This window comes from Patiria miniata, unplaced genomic scaffold (assembly GCF_015706575.1).
Source record: "Patiria miniata isolate m_02_andy unplaced genomic scaffold, ASM1570657v1 HiC_scaffold_20, whole genome shotgun sequence".
Lineage (NCBI taxonomy): Eukaryota > Metazoa > Echinodermata > Asteroidea > Valvatida > Asterinidae > Patiria > Patiria miniata.
Genome location: NW_024037059.1, coordinates 19,827,406 through 19,846,566, shown reverse-complemented (window position 1 = coordinate 19,846,566; position 19,161 = coordinate 19,827,406). Strand labels below are relative to the sequence as shown.

The following is a 19,161-nucleotide window of genomic DNA, read 5'->3' as shown; positions in this document are numbered from 1 at the left end:
AAAAAATTGCTTAGCACAAAAATAGTCTGGCTTATAAAAGCAGGTCACCAGCCAAAACTCCATGTAATTTTCACGCTAAGCAAACAACAGCTGAATACTAATCACGAACAATATTCATCACATGGAGTTTTGGCTGGCTAACCTACTTTTATAAGCCAGGCTATTTTTGTGCTAAGCAAATTTTTGTGCTGAGCAGCGCCGTGAAATTGGGCAACTTGTGGCTACTTTAATAGGTTGTGAGTTCTAGTCTGTGTGGTGTTTTGTGTCCTTGGGCAAGCCACTTTGTCACAACTTGCTACTGCCAGCCTGGGAGTCAATGGGTAAATGTGAGGGCAGAGATGGCTGTTGTGACTGAAATAAACATTTGTGCCGAAACAGTAGCATTGAGCTTTCTGTTGTAGGTTTGCTGAGCAGGGGTTATAATGATATTGCGCCTTGAGTGTAAATTTTGGTGAATATTTGCAATTTATAAAAACAAGTTATTTTTATTACTACTTTTTCACCATTGTCTTGCTATTCAAGACTAGAAGTTTGAATAACTAACCACTGAGAAACTACTGAAATGTGTCAGCTTAGTGTTGCCATGGCAACTGTTTTTTGTTTATTTCTTGTCCAATAGCGCGGTGACACTGCACTGCATATAGCCATCCGTTTCCGAGACAAGAAAGTGTCTGAGTTGCTTCTACGTAATCCCAAAGATGGCCGGCTTCTGTACAAACCCAACAAGGAAGGGGAGACGCCGTACAATATAGACTGCAACCACCAGAAGGGAATCCTGACTCAAATCTTTGGAGCAAGTACGTTTTTTTTTTCTTTGCTGTGACGTTTAGTAGAATAACCACAGTGGAATGTTAAGGGGAAGAAACAACATTTGCAAACATCAAAAAACGAAACGATCACATTTTCACAAAATACCTTACTGGATTGTTAGGGAATGACGTTCGAAAGCATCCTGTAAAATGGTAGCTCCTGGTGTGCTGACATTTTCAAGAAAATTGGAATTTTCCAACGCTGGTCGGCCGACTAGCATTGGCGAAAACTGGCATTTTTTCAAAAACGACTCCTAATTTTTCAAATTTAGTTATTCCACATTTGCTTTGCAATTGATTACATACCTGTGAAAGGGGTACAAGCCTGCTAGACTGATTCTCTGACCTTACAATTCCCCAAAGTCTATAAATTGTTCTGTTTCATCTTAAGTGGGGTCTGGGAACCAGACTTCCAGAACATTATTGGTTTTCTTGGTTTTCCAGCATCTACAAGCCCAAAAAGTGAAACAAGTCAGTTTAACAACTATTTGCTATATCATACTAATCCTCCAAATCCATTTATTTCTGAAAATTGCAGCAAAAGCAAATGATGTACATTCCCTTTCATAACAATCACTAGCGTTAACTTTCGTTACAAAAGTAAGTCCAGTGCGAACACCTTTTCGCTTTAATCGTTGAGGGGGTATTTGTGCATGCAGTCCATAGACATGTTTAAGTATTTTCACACGTGTTAAAAAAAAAAAAAAATTGACGTTTTTTTTTTTCTCCACAATTCAGGGAGTTTCACCCCTGGGGAGGAGGCCGACAGCGAGATGAGCGATCTATGCAGCAGCGCCCTCGCTGACATCCTCAGCGAGCCCACCTTAGCCCCGCCCATCACCGTGGGCCTGTATGCACGCTGGGGCAGCGGCAAGTCTTTCATTCTCAAGAAACTGCAAGGTAGGCACGCACAGACTGTTGAAATAAAAATTGCAATTGGACCAACTTGAATATTTTTGTAAATGTATTGAATCCATTGTCTCCTAATTAGATAATTACATAAGACTATGTGCTATGATGTTCAAGCCGATGTATTGCTCAGTGTGCAACCAGGGTTAAGAACTGTCTAACCTGCTGAATAGTGTGTTGTATCCTCAATTCTTCCAGAGATGCCAACCATTACTCTTTTGGAGGAATTATTTTGAGGCATGTAACTACTCTTGCAATTTCCAGCTGTCCTATACGCCAACATTTTGGCTACTCTGAAAAGTACTGTGGTTACTCTTAAACTTGACTGTAGTCCTATGTATTTACATTAGCATTACTCTTTGCAGGAAGAATCATTACTATTTTGTAGTCTGTAAAGTTGGCATCTCTGCTCTTCCCAGAAATGTATGCATTTATTTTATCTTAGTGCCATTGTTCCTTAATCCTAAACTTCCCAGATTTGTGGATAGTTGTAGAGGATTTTGCAGAATTGAATATGGTACAGCCTGTCCACTATTACTTTAAATGGGGCCTGGTGCACCTTCACAATTTAAGTACATAGGATGTGCCAGTTGCTCTTGCATAAAGTTGGATTCTTTCAGTTAAAAAGGTAGGGCGGCCTTAAACGAGCTCAGGGGCCAATTTCATAGAGCTGCTTAAGCACAAAATTTGCTTAAGCACAAACAAAATTGCTTAGTAAAATCAGGATACCGGCCAAAACTCCATGCGATTGTTATGCCAAGTAAAGAACAGCTAAATACCAGTCACAAGCAATGTACATCGCATGGAGTTTGGGCCGGTAACCTGATTATATTATGCAAGTTTTTTTTGTGCTGAAGCAAATTTTGTGCTTAAGCAGCTCTATGAAATTGGCCCTCAGTCATCCAAGGACATACATTACCTTTGAAATTTTCAGTCAGTTTGAGCAACTTTACATAATTCAGTGTACAGCCCTAGATTTTTTTGTTCAAAGTTTGTGTCACATCAACACATCATTCAGATTTTGCAAATAAGTATGGCATGGTTTATATTCCCCCTGTTATATATAGTTGGTTTTTTTTTTCTCCACTAGATGAGATGCGACAGTTCACCAACCACAGCAGCAAACCCGTCTTTCGTTTCTCCTGCATCGTCTTCATCGTCTGTCTTCTACTCAGTGCCGTGCTGGGCGCGGCCGTTCTCTTTATATTCAGCGAGGCCCCCGGGGCGTCAATCGGGGTGTTTTTTGCCCTCTTCTTCTTTCTGTATTTTCTATTAGGTAAAGATTTTTCCTGTCGTGTAGATAGAAGCTTATGAGAAAACAAAAATTTAACATTTTTTAGAATTGTCAAGTCTTCTGGCTGGCCGCAAATGTCACAATGCCACTGCAGTTGTTGACATCATGAAATTCTCTTCTCTTTGCTTTTGCATGAATGAACCGACCATTCCTGGTTTTTTTAAGTATTTTAAAAGAATTTTCTGTTGCACTGCCAGTTCACTGTAATGTTGGTAAGCCTGCATATCTGCTTCAAATAAAAACAACATTTGGTATCAGACAGGTTTCCAAAAAATTAATCAGCATTCCTTAAGCCGAAATTAATAACAATTTAATTTTAATTAACAATTTGGGACATTGGGGAGTGTGGCCTAGTGGTTACGGTTTGTGACTCATGATCAATCGGTCAAGGGTTCGAATCCAGCCGCTTGCCGCATGTTGTGTCCTTGGGCAGGCCACTTCACCCCCACTTGCCTCTCTCCACCCAGGAGTATAAATGGGTACCGGCATTAGCTGGAGAGTAACCTGCGATGGACTGGCATCCCATCCAGGGGGAATAGAAATATTCTCAGTCGTTTCATTTTACTGAAACAGGATATAAACGCTGGCCTGATGGGCCACATTGGCTCGTGACAGACGTTACTTCTTGGGAAATTGCCAACGTAGGGTTGAATAGTTTAGTTGGCAGAGTGCCGTTAGTATTTTTTTCTGCAGCTCAAAAGGTTCAAATCCATCTATTTAATTCCTTTTCTCAACATTTATGCAATAAGAAATTGCTACTAGGTGTGCGTAATCATAAAAATGTCTATCCAGCAAAACAATTACAGAAGATTTGATTTCATGAAATGAGAAGCTGCCATTTCCAACACAGCGTTTTACACTCACTTTTAATCTGATTGGACATAATGACATTGAGGAGTGGCAACTTCCTGAAATTTTCCCTCAAAAAAATGAACTCACAGAAATGAACTGAAATCACAACAGTCATTCCATCCATCTCGATGTTGTTTCTGTGTTTCCTTCAACAGGCGTTGTGTATCTAGGCAATCGCAAGAAGTGGCGGGGCATGCGAGCCACGTCCTCTTGGCTGGCCAAGCAGCTGAACTATCTCCGTCTTATCCTTGCCATGATCTACTGCAATCCTCCCCCGCAACCCCCTCAGAGCAGCAAGGCTCTACCCATCAGGTAAATGCACCGTTCCAGATTTGGCTGTAAACCCCGCCCACTTTTTGTTTGTGTGTACATTTGACAGTGTGATTTTGAGCTACCAAAAGTTGTGATCCCACTATTTGATTAACAGTCAGGAAGGGTCCATTATTTAGGAGAGATTTACTCTCCCCACCTTCCATTAAGGTGACCTGGGTTCAAATCCCGTCCAGTGCCAATATCCAGGATTTTAGTCCCTACCGGTACCAGATTTCATGTGTTTTCTATAGAAACTGTTTTCTCCCACTTCCTTGAAACTATCATTTCCTGCCTCATTAAGATGACAGACTTTTGCGAGCTATCCCGGCCAAATGCCAAAATAATAATTGAAATAAACTAAAACAAATATGGCTAACTTTTCATGCTCTGCCAACCAGACTTGTGACATCACAAATGAAATCCTAAGTCACCTTCAAGAAATGTCACAAGTAACAGGGAACAAGAATGTTGTTATTTTTTCGCAGTTTTTAAATAATTTTAAACTTAACTTTAGACTGGATGACTTGTGATTGACAGGATTACAATTTTGGTCGTGAAGCCTTTGTTGGTCTAATTCCCTACAAAAGAAAATGTCTGATGGAGTCTTACTGTGATTTTGTGATTTTTTTTTTCCTGCATTTCTTTCCATCACCTTCAGGTTTATATTCGGTGATCATCTACACCTGTCCAACATCGGAGGTGAGACGCCGTTGTCCAAGGCAGTCACGTCCCTCAGCGCAGCGGTAGAGAGAGATCTAGGCTTCATGGCGTCGCGGGTCTTCAGGGTCACAAGAAACAAATACACAGAAGGTTAGACATTTCTTTTTTATAGTACTTTATCCCTAACAGACCTGGGCCCAATTTCACGGCGCTGCTTAACAGTTAGCAGAAAAGTTGTGCTTAGCATAGCAGAAAAATTTGCTAACCTTGAGCACTATTTCACAGGGTGGACGTGCTAACGGTCGCGCGTGCATGGAGATTTCAGTCTCCATAAAATAGACGAAGGCTCTGTTAGCAGAAAATCATGTGCTTAGCAGCACCGTGAAATTGGGCCCTGTACTGTACTTTATAGATCTTGTTTACTGAGCTTGTGTTTTTTTAACAACTCCTACACTGATTAAGCAAAACAAGTTACCTTCAATATGTTCGCATTATGTACAAAGCGGAATAGCTTGAAGTGGGTTCTTACAGTCAGCATTTCATAGGCTCTGAAGTCAAAGTCAGAAATAGGCGTGTGCAGTTTCCCATATGGTGTTGGAATTTGCCAGAATGGGTATGGTTCCTAGTAAATCATGCCAGGGAGTAAGGGTTAATTTACACATTGCTTGCATTGCTTTGTACCGGTAGGTCTCACCAAATGGAAGCGTTGTTGCTGCATACCCTGCTTCCTCCTGACGCTCCTAGTCCTAGCTTGCTTCGTCGCTTTCCTAGTCCTCCTCTTCTACTACTTCCTCAACACCAGGGCGGTATACACCAACCGCCAGCACATCTTCATTGCCATGATCGTGACGGGTTCCCTGGTCGGCTTGGCCCTCCTGGTCAACTCCATCTGGATCATCCAGTTCCTGTATAACCTAATCTGGTCGCCGCAGCTGCGGTTGCGGCGGGGCGCCAGCGGGCCACTCAAACTCGAAGCTGACACCCTGGCGCAGTTCGTGCACTGCGTGGACGCGTTCCAGGGCTCCCAAACCCGGATGGTGGTCGTCGTCGACGGGTTAGACAGTTGCGAGCAGGAGCAGATCCTGCACCTCCTGGACTCCATCAAGGCCCTCTTCTCCTCCCCCGATTCCCCCTACATCACCATCCTTGCCATCGACCCTTACATCATCGCCAAAGCTATCGATCAGAACCTCCACACCGTCTTCAAGGAGTCCAACATTCGAGGCCACGACTACCTGAGGAACCTGGTCCATCTTCCCTTCTACCTGGAAGTCGGGATCAAGCTCAGAGAGAATTCAGAGTCAGCCAGCCCGACCGCCAATCACATCCCACCTTCCAACCCAAAGGTAAAAAACAATGATTTCTTTCAATTCTAACCGTGAAACTCAAAATTGTGTGAAATCCTAGGTGTGTCAACGTAAAACCATTCACATGCATTCGCATGCATTTATCTCAACAAACAAACCAGTTTTTAACATGAAGTAACAGTGGTACATTAATCTCACAGTCCTAAGCACAGTCATATTCATTCACAGAGTGACCAGAGACTGACCTTAAGTATTTTGTGGAGTTACAAAGCAGACAATTATTGCTAAGAGAATTAATCACGTTGAGAACTGGTCCTAGACACTTTCTTTGCATAACATTTTGACCAGTAACTTGGTTTTTATTTACGACCAATATTTTTTGCTTCGTAGCTCCATGGAATCAGTCTTGATAATCTGTCTGTCAAGTGACATCACATAAATATCTCAACTTTTTTTTATGCAAATCGGTTTTTTTATCGTTCATGTAGGGGTCTTGCATAAAGATCAACATTTTCAAAAGCGTACAAAGCGTACACTCGGAGTAGGGATGAACGATTTTGTAAAAAATGTCAATCAATATTTTTGGTTCAGTATTTCTTATAATGGGCTTCCAGAAGATCTTTTATGAAAAAAAAAAAATCTCATACCTCAGTTCACGATTCATGGGTGCAGCCATATTTGTCATTCAGCTTTGTGCTACTCGTACGCACTCGTGACCAATGTACGCGATGCAGCCCATTTCAGCCGCCACTTTCTGTAGCGATGAATTGCATATGCGTGTGCATACGGCAAGCGCTTCATGTGCCTAGCCTGTCTTCAAGACACTAATATTCCATAACTAATCACAACGCTATGAATGAACTGTTCGTTTCAGGATATCTTTGAAAATCAACATTTTTGAAAGTACTCTTCAGGGGGGTGGGGGGAGGGGGTCTGCCAAAAATAGTATGTTTTGTACACTTTTGAAAATGTTGATAATTATGGATGACCTTACATGCTTTCTTTAAGATACAATAATGGTGACTGTAAAAAATATCAATGAGGTTAAAGAAAATCAAGTAATATTGTATTTTTGAGCTCTGTTTCATCACATTTGTAATTCTCATCATTTCTACGTCATTCAATGTGTAAACAAAAGCATGACCGCAAGCCTCATTTTTGGGATTCTTCTGACATTCACTGAGAAATCAAAACCATCACCCATACTCCAGGATCACCGTAGCAAGCACCCATTGACATTACAGCACATTTGTTTGACCCCTGACCCCTGACCTCCTCACAATCATGGCTTTCTCACCTTTGACCCCTTGACCGGATTTTTTTTTTTTTTCCCAGTTCATGTAGTTGTGAGTTTAAAAACTAGTAAAGTTAGTTGATCAAGCACTGTGCCTTCAGACAATGTTTTCTAATTTTGAAATGCTATTTGTAAAGTATCGGCATTTGATGAGAAATATAAAAGCAATTTATAAACTGTCTTATTGTTTTGAAAGTCTGAGATAGAAGTGTGGTCTGTATAGTGTCAATCATCATCTTGAAAGATGACAACTTATAGCTTGCAAAATTTTGCCTTGCCCTGTTTGCCTTTTTTTACAACAGGGCCGAAATTTTTAATAACATTTTTTTCTCACGGAATTGAAATTTTAAAAAGCATTGATACCTTTTTCTGTGCACAGCAATTGCGATGGGGTCTTCCAAGCATCCCCGAAATGCCCGAAAATGATAACGGTCGTCGAGTCAGATTTACACAGAAAATCAGGGTAAAATCGAAAGCAGTACCGATTGTTTTTTTGGTGGTAATAGTGCATCGTTCAGGCATGTAGCATGTCCCATGGAATGCAGGCCCATTTAACCCTCCGTCCACCTTGCATAAAGAATGCTTGATTCTAACACTAAAAACACCCCCTTACTAAATCTAATATAGATGTATGGTATTAAAAACAGGGGCACGTCTTGAACTACAACGCTTTGCCTCAATTTTCGTAAGGTGGGAAAACTGCAGGATTTGCTTTGATGTACCCTTAAACAAACCGCATTTCCTCACTTGACAATTACGTACCAAGAAGGTTTAATTTCCTGCGAGATTTTTTCCAAGCGAGCAGGATAATTTTTATATCGGAAAAGTTTATATGTCATAGTATATTTGTCATAGTTTCGACACAAATTTAAAAAATGGATTTGAAAATGAAGCTTTGGCACAATGTAGGTCTTTATAGCATGCACATGATACAAAAATACTGGGTAAAATGTCAAAAACAGATCAGTGAAAATGTGTAAACAATTGATCTTAATTAGTAAGGAAGTATTGACAAAAGTAACAAGTCTGCTTTAATCTTCCTTCTTAAGGGAGATATAGTTTCTGGGATACCAAACTTGTTGAAGAGCTGTCTTGCCTATCCTGTCTGCATTTGTTACTTTGTATTCATTAACACATTATTCTGTTCAACAGTGAGGTGTGTGAAGTCATGTCGTGATTTGAGAATGTTGTACCATATCATTCACTCCGATGTATACGTGTCCCAACTAAGATCATGTTGTGTGACAGTCAGTTCCGACAACACACTTTTCACATGTATAATAATAACAAGATGGTGATCCCCTGCATGTGTACAGTGCAGTAGAATGCCGCTGTAACATGGCCACTATACTGAACATTTGGCTATAAGTTACATTCATACATGTAAAATTGCACAGCGAATGGCTGAACAAACTATAATAATAATAATAATTGTGCTGATATAGCGCTTTCCATCGTATCAACGATCTCAAAGCGCTTTACGATTATTACCCCGTTCATCAGGCCATGGGACCATGCGGAAGCTGATATCAGCGCTCAATCGGTCCTCGATCCTCACAGGTACCCATTTATACTCCTGGGTGGAGAGAGGCAATGGTAGTTGAGTGTCTTGCCCAAGGGCACAAACACCATGTTCCTGGCAGGGTTCGAACCCACGCACCTTCGTATATGAGTTAAATTCCAAACTATAGCAAAGTTCTACTGTACATGTAAGATATAATTGAAATTTTGCCCCAAAACAACTGCGACAAGATTCCAATTCAAACTTTTCACAAGAATGAACAAAATGTATGTTTTGGTGGCAAGGTAGTGACCACAAGTTGAATATATATCTGGTCAAGTGGATGGGGTTTTGTGATTGACAGATTGTCTTATTGTGAATAATGTGACCTGCTTCCACAAAATGAATCCTGAGCCACCTGGCAATTTTGTGACAGTCTATTCCGGAAACTATTCTGTTAAGTTCTTTACAAAACCAGCATTTCAAGTACATAAAATCATTTCAAATCAGCAGTATTGTATTTCATTTTATTTTGTACATGTATTTTTATTCAACTGTACCTCACTTTGTGAGAGCAGGTTACACTAGTACAGTTCTGTCTGAGCATGGTATGAAAAAAAAAGGTAAAAATGTTTAACGGAAGGCAAGGAAAGCAGATTAACAGCTAACAGCTGACAACTTTGCTGCAAAGTTAATACCTGTGGACCTCTGTATGCAGTTTATTCTTAAATCCTTGAAAAAATATGTAAGCATGGATTTTGTTCTTGGGAAAAATCACTTGCGGGTGACTCAAGCATTTTTAAAGAATTGCAGATGTCCAATATGTGGTCTACATATGTTTGAACCTTTTAACACAACCTTGAAGCAGTGTTGTAGTCAAGTCAATGACAAGTAGTCTCTCTCAAGTCTGGTCACTATTAAATCATACGTCCATGCACAAGTAACGGGTGAAGAATAATGACAAAGGAATGCCTTTTGGCATAGTCCATTTGAATAGCTTGTGACTTGACTTGAGACTGGATGGCTTGAGAGGACTTATGATGGACTTGTGATGGACTTGTGAGGACTTGTACTCAACTTGTTAACATCACTGGTTTGAATTTGAGCCCAAATTTTAAGCTTAATACTGGCCCTAACTGACAACATGTGGAAATACACGTTTATCTTACATTTCCTGTTTCTTTTTATTTCAGTTTTGTAATACAATTGTGAAAAATAACAAAAAAGAGGTACCTCTGGTACATGTACTAACAGTAACAGTTGTAAACAAAGGATTAATGCAGTTTTCCAGCGTTTACAAATTCCAGACATTTGCAGTCACCGAGAAAATATTTGCTTGCTGAAGAAAGGGATAGCAGCCAAAATGTGAAATTGCGATTCATGTTGTTATGATTGGTTCCCTCGTAGCACAAATTTGTTGAGGAATGTTTTCTACTTAATGCTGCAAAATTTGACTAGGGTTGTAAGTCCCTGCAAGTATTTTGTAATCAGACAAGATAATTTCACACTTTTCCTATTCTAAATTGACTAACCTTCTAGCCCGAGGCATCCCAGCAAGCCGGCACGCCCTCCCCCAGACCCGACCGCCATCAGATCACCGCCCTTCCCAACAAGGAAGACAGCGAGAGCCAGGCTCTAGGACGGATGAACTCCGGCACAACCAGGGACGTCTCGCAACTCCTGGCGTCGGACGAGCAGTTCAGCGATCTCAGCCCACGCAGCATGAGTCGACTGCTCAACATTGTCTCCATTACTGGTAAGTCAAAAAAACTACTCGGCTACAGGCCAGACTTTCGAATCTCTGAGAGATTCTGCGAATCATTCAAATGTACTGTGCAACCTGAATTCACCAGTATGAGAAATAACAAGCTACTTAATTCTGATTACCAACTGCAGTGGCCTGAAATATACTTGTCTTTAAAGTAACGGAATCATGTACAAGATATCAAAACATCAAGCCCTATTATTTTCGCTAAGTGCTTACAAACTGGACCTACATGTACAAATCTTGAAAAGTTATGAGAGCTCAACATTTGTATTCTATCCCACATCCATTTTGCTCTTAGGCAATTTCCTGGAGATGCTAAGCACAGAATTTAGCCAATTATAAGCACGGAAAGATTTGGCGTCAGAAAAATGTATTATCTGCATACATTTTACGTGATGTCTATTGCTTGCAACCAGTTATCTGCTAACTGGGTTTTTTTTTCAAAGTAGAACAGAGAAATTGACTGGAGCTTGAAACCTTGGGTTGGAACCTGCAACCTCCGGATTGCAGTTCCAGCACTCTACCAACTGAGCTATCCAGCCCTATGTTGGCGGTCCCCCAATTTTGTCTTTGTTCAAGGGGTCCTAGTCATAAGCCAACAATGTTTGTTTGACAGATAGATTTACAAAGTGATTGTTTTTGCCAGGCAACTCCAAGAAATTAGCCCCTTTTAATTTTTTGTATCACCTTAGGTCGTCTCCTGCGAGCCAACAATATCAGCTTCCAATGGCAGCGCCTTGCCTCCTGGGTGAACGTGACAGAGAAGTGGCCCTACCGGACGTCGCGAATGGCCGTCTTCTACCAGAATAACGAGGAATCCTTTGATGATGAACTGCCGCTCAAGGCTGTCTACGAAAGGTTTGTAACTCCTATTTTTTTTGCCTTAACAAGTGCAGAGTACCATGCCATAATTTAATGCGAGGTGTGTTTCTGTTAAAGCCTGTTACTTTCCCCATGTCGGCCTCATTACAGATTCTGTAAGATCGTGTAGGATTTACTTGTTACCATTCATATTCTTGTCTTTTGTCTCAATCAGCATCCAGGATGAGATACCAGCCAGCAGAGAGATAGAGCCCCTGCTAGACCTGGACCAGGACAGCCGGAGTTTCCTGGTCTATCTGACCAAGCACACCCCGGTACTGACCGTGGGTGATCTCAGACGCTTCCTGCCCTGTGCTTGCCATTTAGATCCTTACCTGCGGAAGCAAATCAAAGGTATTTTTTATTTGACTTTTTTTAATCTCTTGTTTAAATCTTGTGGAATGTCATTCCTTGGCCTAATTTTCATGGAACTGTCAAGCGATATTTTCTGCAATGAGACATTGTAACTTACTTAGTTTGTTAGCTTGAATGTGAACCTTCCAACCGTTTGATCAGTCACAGACAGTCAGAAATTTTATCCACTTCCCTTCCTATAACTTGTTACACTGGCCGGTCACCAACAGTCAAATCATATTTGTTGTAGGCACTCTGACTAGTCAAATTCCATCAAAAGACAAAAGCAAGTAACTAGTAGGTACAGCTGGCTTTTCAATCTCCTATAGTCAGGGCATGTAGGTGTATCACTTTACATAAACAGTCTCAGCCAGTCAATCCTGCTTATGCAGGCAGGGAGCACTCAACCGTTAAAAACAGTCAATTGATTGATTTTGACTGCTGGGAGTGCTTTGTTGATATTGCCAGCATGAGAGGGAGGGTTAATGGTTGAAAATGTTGGTTAAATTTGAACGTTTGAAACTGAATGCATCCCTTCCCAGATTCCCTGGAGAGTCAGGACATGGCCGGAGCCCTGCCCAACATCTCGGCCCTGCCCCGCCCCCAGAGCTTCGGCAGCAACTTCCCCAATCAGGTCTCGAGCCGCTCATCGGTCTACTCCGCCCTGAGCGACACGCCCTCCCGCCTCAGCTACCAGATGGCTGCTATCAATCCCTTCTCGAAAAAGGTGGGTCATGAATAGGGAAAATGAGTTACCTCATGAATATGTATGAGTGGTTTATGTAAATTTTATAATTTGAGTTGTTTTGTTGGTGTAAGGGAGGGAGGAAGGGTCCCAAGTACTTTTCGTACCCCAAAATAGAGCTGCCCTGCATGACATGCACAGACATTCTTAGATTTAGCAAATGAAATTTTCTTTCACAAATCATCGTTTTATTGGTCTTGGGGAAACTGTCTGGTTCTCACTTTGTATTTCTGTTCTTTTCTTTTTTACACTTCCCTGTTCATGTTATAGAATAGCCCAACATGGCCGCCCGAAATGAGATTTTTCAAAAAGTTCATTTTTTAATGTTTTGCAAGTGTCAAAGCTTGACCTTATTTTTTCCTGTTGAGCATTTTTTCACAACTGAATTACCTGTTTTGTTTCGTTTCATCACATTTTCGTATCCAGCCTGAAATTGTTGTAATACCAGTAGTGAAGGTAATATGCCACCTCTTAGAATGTTGTATCTTTGACTGGTCCCCCGCCTTTGACTGGTCCCCCGCCCTACTTTTCCCCCCTACACTTTGGTACCGTAGCCCTTCCATGGTTCCCCACATACCCAATGATTAAACCAATCCGTTGATGTGGAGACCAGCCCATTAATCCTACTTCCAAAACTTTCCAGTTTTTTTTTTAACTGTGTGACTTCTTCGACCCTTCTTCAGATCGTGAGCTGGTGAATTCTATCTTACAGTCTCTGTGATTTCCGCTGATCAGAGTTTGGGTTTCCAAACCTCTTCTACCCATCTAATTTTAGTTTATCCCTGTGTGTTGTTTTTGGCCATATTAAGAACATTTCTTCTTCTTGTTTTAACCAAACGTAGAGATCCGTACAGCTTACTGTATTAATCACAGGAAAATTTAACTGGATAAGTCAAGTATTGGTACCAATTAGTGGTGGAAGAAATCAGAGATTTCAAACTCCGGTTATCCTAATTTTTTTTCAAACCGAAGAAACGGTTATCAGATTTCACAGGAAGCTCCCATTCAGCTCACAGTCATGCCAACAAAATGTGACGAGTGGTGTGCTGCATGCAATGCCCTCCCAATGATTGGGTATAGTTTGCAGGATTCAATGACCACTGGGCCTTTACAACAAAAACTTCAGAGCCGTAATGTTGAAAAACAAAATAGGTGGGAACTCTCTGATAAGTCAAATGGGCAGGCTATATTAATATACCAAGAAAACCACTAGCCAGTGAATGCAGTTACAATCAGAGACCATGGAGCAAATTGGGGGAAGTTACAGTTGTTTTTCTTTAGCCTGTGTTACACAAAATATGAAAGGCTTAATGTTTTTAAGGTTGGTTTCGAATATCCCATTTCCAAAGTCAAAACCGAATAGTGGGAGATCCGGATTTAAGTCCCACCACAAGCATAAATGGACCATATTTTTGCCATTACATGTACTTTTAAGTTTAAAAAGTTGAAATAAAACATCATCTTTCCTACTTAAGGATCTTCTTTATTTTCTAAGAAGCAATATTTTTCTCCACGAAATGATTGAGTTCAATTTTTTTCAGTTGTCATTTCCTGATTGAGACGATATACATTGTGAACTTTGATGTTGTTTAATTACAATTTTTCTGTTTATAATTGAATTATATTCCTCTCTATGACCTTAGTGATAAAGTTTCCCAATACTGACGCTTTAAATTTTTTCACATTCTTTGTGATAAATAATGAAACAACCGATTAATATTAGCCCTATTCCCCAACCTGCCCTGACTGCTGTTGACAAAAAATATAACAACATATACCCGTTAATCTTAACATTTCATCTCCCGTTTTGAAAGACTGCATTTTATGACACGAACAAATGAAGGAAAAGAAATCCAAGCTAAATGTCAAGTGGGGCCAATGTCACTGCTGTTGACAAAAAATATAACAACATATACCCGTTAATCTTAACATTCCATCTCCCGTTTTGGAAGACTGCATTTTATGACACGAAAAAATGAGGCAAAAGAAATCCCAGCTTAATGTCAAGTGGGGCCAATGTCACGACGCTGCCAAGCTGAGAGTTGTGCTGAGCACAGGAACAAAAGTTTTGCTAAGCAAAAATAGGCTACCAGCTAAAATACCATGTAAACTATATTTAAATTGAATAGTTCTCTGCTTATAAATTTACTGAATAGCTCCATGACATTGTGCCCTACTTTTGACAATTGCTTTTTCACCAAGTTTTGGTATGAGGCGTTAAGTTACAAATGTTAACATTTGATGTATTTTTTTTTTATCTGTGACAGATCCCTAGTCCAGCAATTAGTGGAACCCCTAGTCCGGGTTTTCTTACAGTCAAGGATGTCTGTGATCGTCTGCTGCAACTGGAAGGCATCGACAAGCATTCGATCCCCCGCTACCAGACTCGGATAGCCGAGCACAACGTCAACGGGCACGTCTTGCTCCAGTGCGACTTGGACGAACTCAAAGAGGTGCTCGGAATGAACTTTGGCGACTGGCAGTTGTTCCGGTCGCTGGTCATGACGATGAGGGGTCAAGCGCTGAGCTGCACCCACTCGCCGAGCATGTCAAGCAGCGACGTCTTGCAGATGGAGACGAGCCAAGTGGACAGCGGGGCAAATGGGTTAAATGCGGGTGCTGGCACGAATAACAGCCCCGGGGCGATTTCGCCGCACTCCCAGAACGATTACCTGAACCTCAGTTTCGAGGAGCTGCGGAAGAGCTCCCAGCATTCCTCCCAGCGGTCTTCGTTGCACAACTCGCGGCTGTCGCTGGGGACGTCTGTGAGTGAATCGTCGCAGTTTATTGATCAGTCAGGGACCAGCGAAGCAGAGGAGGAGAGTTCTTCGCCGAAGCACGTTCCGCGGACAGATCACGCGAGCCTCCTGCGTGCCATGGACGAGAAAGGAGGCGACGTGGATCGCGAAGGCATCACCCAGTTCATGGGAGTGGTGTCTGATTGTGAATACGACGAGCTGCCAGAACAGTACGAGATGTCCAACGTTATCCCGCTTCAGGACGTCGGTTTGACACCCGCTGAGGAGACCATACCAGCAGTGTCCTCGGGAGTGGGTCTCAGACGAAACCATTCTTTGAAATCGGAAGACGCTAATCGGCCAAAGACCAACGGGATCCACCTGGTGGATGGGTTGGTCTCAGAAAGGACTGCTGGTGTAAAACATGTCGGGATTTCCTTACCTAGTGAACAGAAAGCCAAAAGGCAGAGGAGTCTAAGCGAGGAAAGTGGTGAATCAGAACCTACAGAAAACCAACCCTTGTTGGAAAAAAATGTGACTAACGAGAAGGATCGAGGGAAGCACAAGAGTGACGCGGAGCACAGGAGGAGCCCTGTCAAAACTGCCAAGGTTCAACTCACTAGCCCGAAGAAAGAAAACGGGCACATGGATGCAAAACCCAGTCAGCGGTTGTATCAACCGGAACCAAACATCATCAGTCCAGACCTGAAAGCTCAAGTTGTAGAGGATGTGGAAAGGATGTTTGAGAATCTGGAGGTTGAGTTGGCTCACAGGAAGCAGCAGTCTCTGCCGTTGGAGGTCCCACCTCCCCTCGAGCCGGCTCTGCCGAAACCTGGAAATGTGCGGTTTCCAAAGAGTCCCTTTCGCGGGGAGCAGCAGACCCACGACTTGTCGCTGCTGGCCGGGTACTCCAGCTTCACGCCGATGCTGCGCGAACTCCAAAGTGTCCCGGAAACTGACGTCATGAGCACGACGACCAACTCGGACGAGGTGTTATCAACTCCAGGCTCCACGGATCAGCCGCGTTATCGCAGACCTTTGGTGCGGCAGTCGCAGTCCAGTGACTTGCTGACGCGCGATCGCACTCCTCCGCCCCCAAGGACCGTGGACGAGAAGCCCATGATGCGCAGTGTGTCGCAGCCGAATCGGTTCACAGACGCGGGGCTGGAACTCACCCAACAGGAGTCACCGCAACAGCGGACGCTGGACCAGAGCTTTGACGAATTCATCATGCTTTCCCTAGAAGAGCAGCGTAAAAAGCGGACGGTATCGGACAGCGAGGAGCTGGAAAAACCGCCCAAGAACAGCGGCAGAGGATCCGCTAACCCTTTCTGGAGACAATCTGCTCCTTCACTCGGACTGAACTGCGACAAAAAAGACAATGTTTTCACGGTCAACGTCGGCGATCCGGGACCGAGCAACACCGACCGAAGAACGGCCGTTCATAAAGGAGGCCTGACTTTATGAAACCGACTGTCTTTATTAAATCGTAAACACTTCCAAGTTCCGAGCATCACTGGTGCATTGCTGTTGACCTTTTATGAAATTATTGAGTGTTGCAGACAAATTTTGTTCTGCTTCAAAACTTGGTACGTTTTATCGTCGTTACTGCGTTCTGACAGTTTTTTATTGAAAGAGTTAGGATATAGTTTGGACAAGATTTAATTCTGTCCGTTGTCATTTTGACGAGTATTGTATGTCAGTGATGGAGGTATGATGACTTGAACTTGAGCCAGAGTTCATTAATTTATGTGTGGAACTTCTTCAGAAATTAAGAAAAGACGATCCCCAAAATAACAAAAACGGCAGTGCAGTCTCGAACAGAAATCTAAAACTGAAAAAAGGTTATTTTAAAAAGGAAGACAGTTGTGCTATCAAATGTAATCTTTGATCTGTGATTATATTTTGGGCTGTATTCAAGCAGTATTATGCAAATATCTGGTCTACACTGCAAGGTTTGTCTTAGGATTCTACTCCAAGGAGCAACTAGAATTTTTTTTTTCAACCCAGCTTAAAAAATGTCATCCAAACAGTTTTTTTTAACAAGTACTTGTTCAATGGCATTATCTTTTACATAAGTATGCATACAATATTTATCTGCAGAAATTTCATTCCTTTTCTTAATTCAAAACATCAACAAAGAGTGGTCGATGAAATTTGGCTCCAGTTCTCTCTTTGTGCCCTCCTGAGGGCGCTGTTGCATTTGCATTTCCCCGTGTTTGATCAGGGCATGGGCTTTTGCAATGCAAGGACTCTGTTCATCGTTCCGATCAAAGGGCATTCATATTTAGATGTATATATATTCTATTAAAAAAATCAGAATCATTTAGTTATCATACGATGAGTGCAATCACTATTTATATGTCAAGCCAAAAAACAGCCAAAGAGAGTTTTCGGGTAAACTTTATCAGGAAGACTTCCAAATTTTTCTTTTCTGGTTTTTTTTGTTTTGTTTCTCTCTTCTTTTTATTTAAATGGAAATGTGCAAATTGCAGTATACAACAGGGCCCAAATTCTTGGCTCTGCTAACCACAGAATTCCGCGCTTACGATCACAATTTTGTGCTAACCGCGCTAGCAGAAAACTTATGTGCTAACCCTTCAAGCACAGAATCCTTAGTTACTGGATGTACGCATGCGCAGAAGCCAAAATTTCTCGCTAGCCGGTGAAATAAGCTTACCGTTAGCACGGAAGTTTCTGCTGCAGTAAGCAAGGATTTTTCGCTTACGGTAAGTAGGCCAAGAAATTGGGCCCAGCTGTCTTACTTTGGTGTGAATTACATGTATATCTGGACAGTTTGTGTGAGTCGTCTGGTTTGTTTTTTTTAACTTGAGCCAGAGCATGTTATTGAGGTGATGGCATGTTTTGTGAGTCGAATCACTTGAGCGGAGCATGGGTAGGGATTTCTGGGAAAAGTTTTACTATCAAAATGAAGTGGTTTATATAACAGGCAGCACTTTGCCGGTTGTCAAGGAGGCCATCTTTGTTTTATGTCATGTGATGCTCAAACTATTACAATAGGGCAATTCCATGGTTACTTCGTTACATTTTTGATGTACTTTTGAGTTTCCTTGGGCTGTAATTACCTTAAAGGGAATATACAACATTTGCAAACATCGAAAAATAAAACTACCAAGTTTTTGCGAAATACCTTAATAGGATGTTGGTAAATGACAGTCTAAAGCATCCTGTAAAATTATGGCACCTGGTATACTGTCATTTTCAAGAAAAGTGGTATTTTTGTATCAATTTCCAACGCTGATCGGCCGATCAGCGTTGGAAACAACTGGCTTTTTTTCAAATACTGGCCCCAATTGACCATTGCACCTGTTTGCAATCGATTACAAACCTATGAACGGGTACGGGCCAGCTAGGCTGGTTCCCTGACCTTACAATTCCCCAATGTATGTAAACTGCTCTGTTTCTTCTTATATGGAGTCAGGGAACCAGACTACAGGAAAATGATCGTTTTTCTTGCTTTTTATAGCATTTTCGAACCCAAAACCTCCAAAAAGTCAGTGTAACTATATTTGCTATATATTTCCAACCCCCCAATTCCATCCATTTCTGAAAATTACAGCAAAAGCAAATGATGTATACTCCCTTTAATGAAAAGGTTTAATAACTGTTATCCCCATGGTAGATAGAGTAGACCTAGACCTACCTACGCACCAAAGATGACATTTAGAAAAATGTGTTATGTTTCATAAACAAGATGCACAAAATCGGTTACTCACGTTACGAAAATGTAATGTGA

General features: G+C 41.7%; 1 protein-coding gene across 3 annotated transcripts in view; it reads left to right on the top strand.

The window, feature by feature from the left end:
* LOC119728114 (kinase D-interacting substrate of 220 kDa B-like) overlaps nt 1–18,207 on the top strand; it is a 129,649-nt gene extending 111,442 nt beyond the window's left edge. For 2 of the 3 annotated variants that reach the window (XM_038200188.1, XM_038200187.1), the window contains 12 exons: nt 620–797; nt 1,548–1,709; nt 2,809–2,994; nt 4,020–4,176; nt 4,835–4,986; nt 5,524–6,182; nt 7,817–7,900; nt 10,478–10,694; nt 11,399–11,564; nt 11,743–11,921; nt 12,464–12,648; nt 14,934–18,207. In XM_038200188.1, coding sequence (XP_038056116.1) covers nt 620–797; nt 1,548–1,709; nt 2,809–2,994; nt 4,020–4,176; nt 4,835–4,986; nt 5,524–6,182; nt 7,817–7,900; nt 10,478–10,694; nt 11,399–11,564; nt 11,743–11,921; nt 12,464–12,648; nt 14,934–16,871 — 4,263 coding nt within the window. In that variant the 3' untranslated portion in view covers nt 16,872–18,207. The remainder of the gene's footprint in view (nt 1–619; nt 798–1,547; nt 1,710–2,808; nt 2,995–4,019; nt 4,177–4,834; nt 4,987–5,523; nt 6,183–7,816; nt 7,901–10,477; nt 10,695–11,398; nt 11,565–11,742; nt 11,922–12,463; nt 12,649–14,933) is intronic. The other variant, XM_038200189.1, reaches the window with a different exon arrangement.
* The last annotated feature ends 954 nt before the right edge of the window (nt 18,208–19,161 follow it).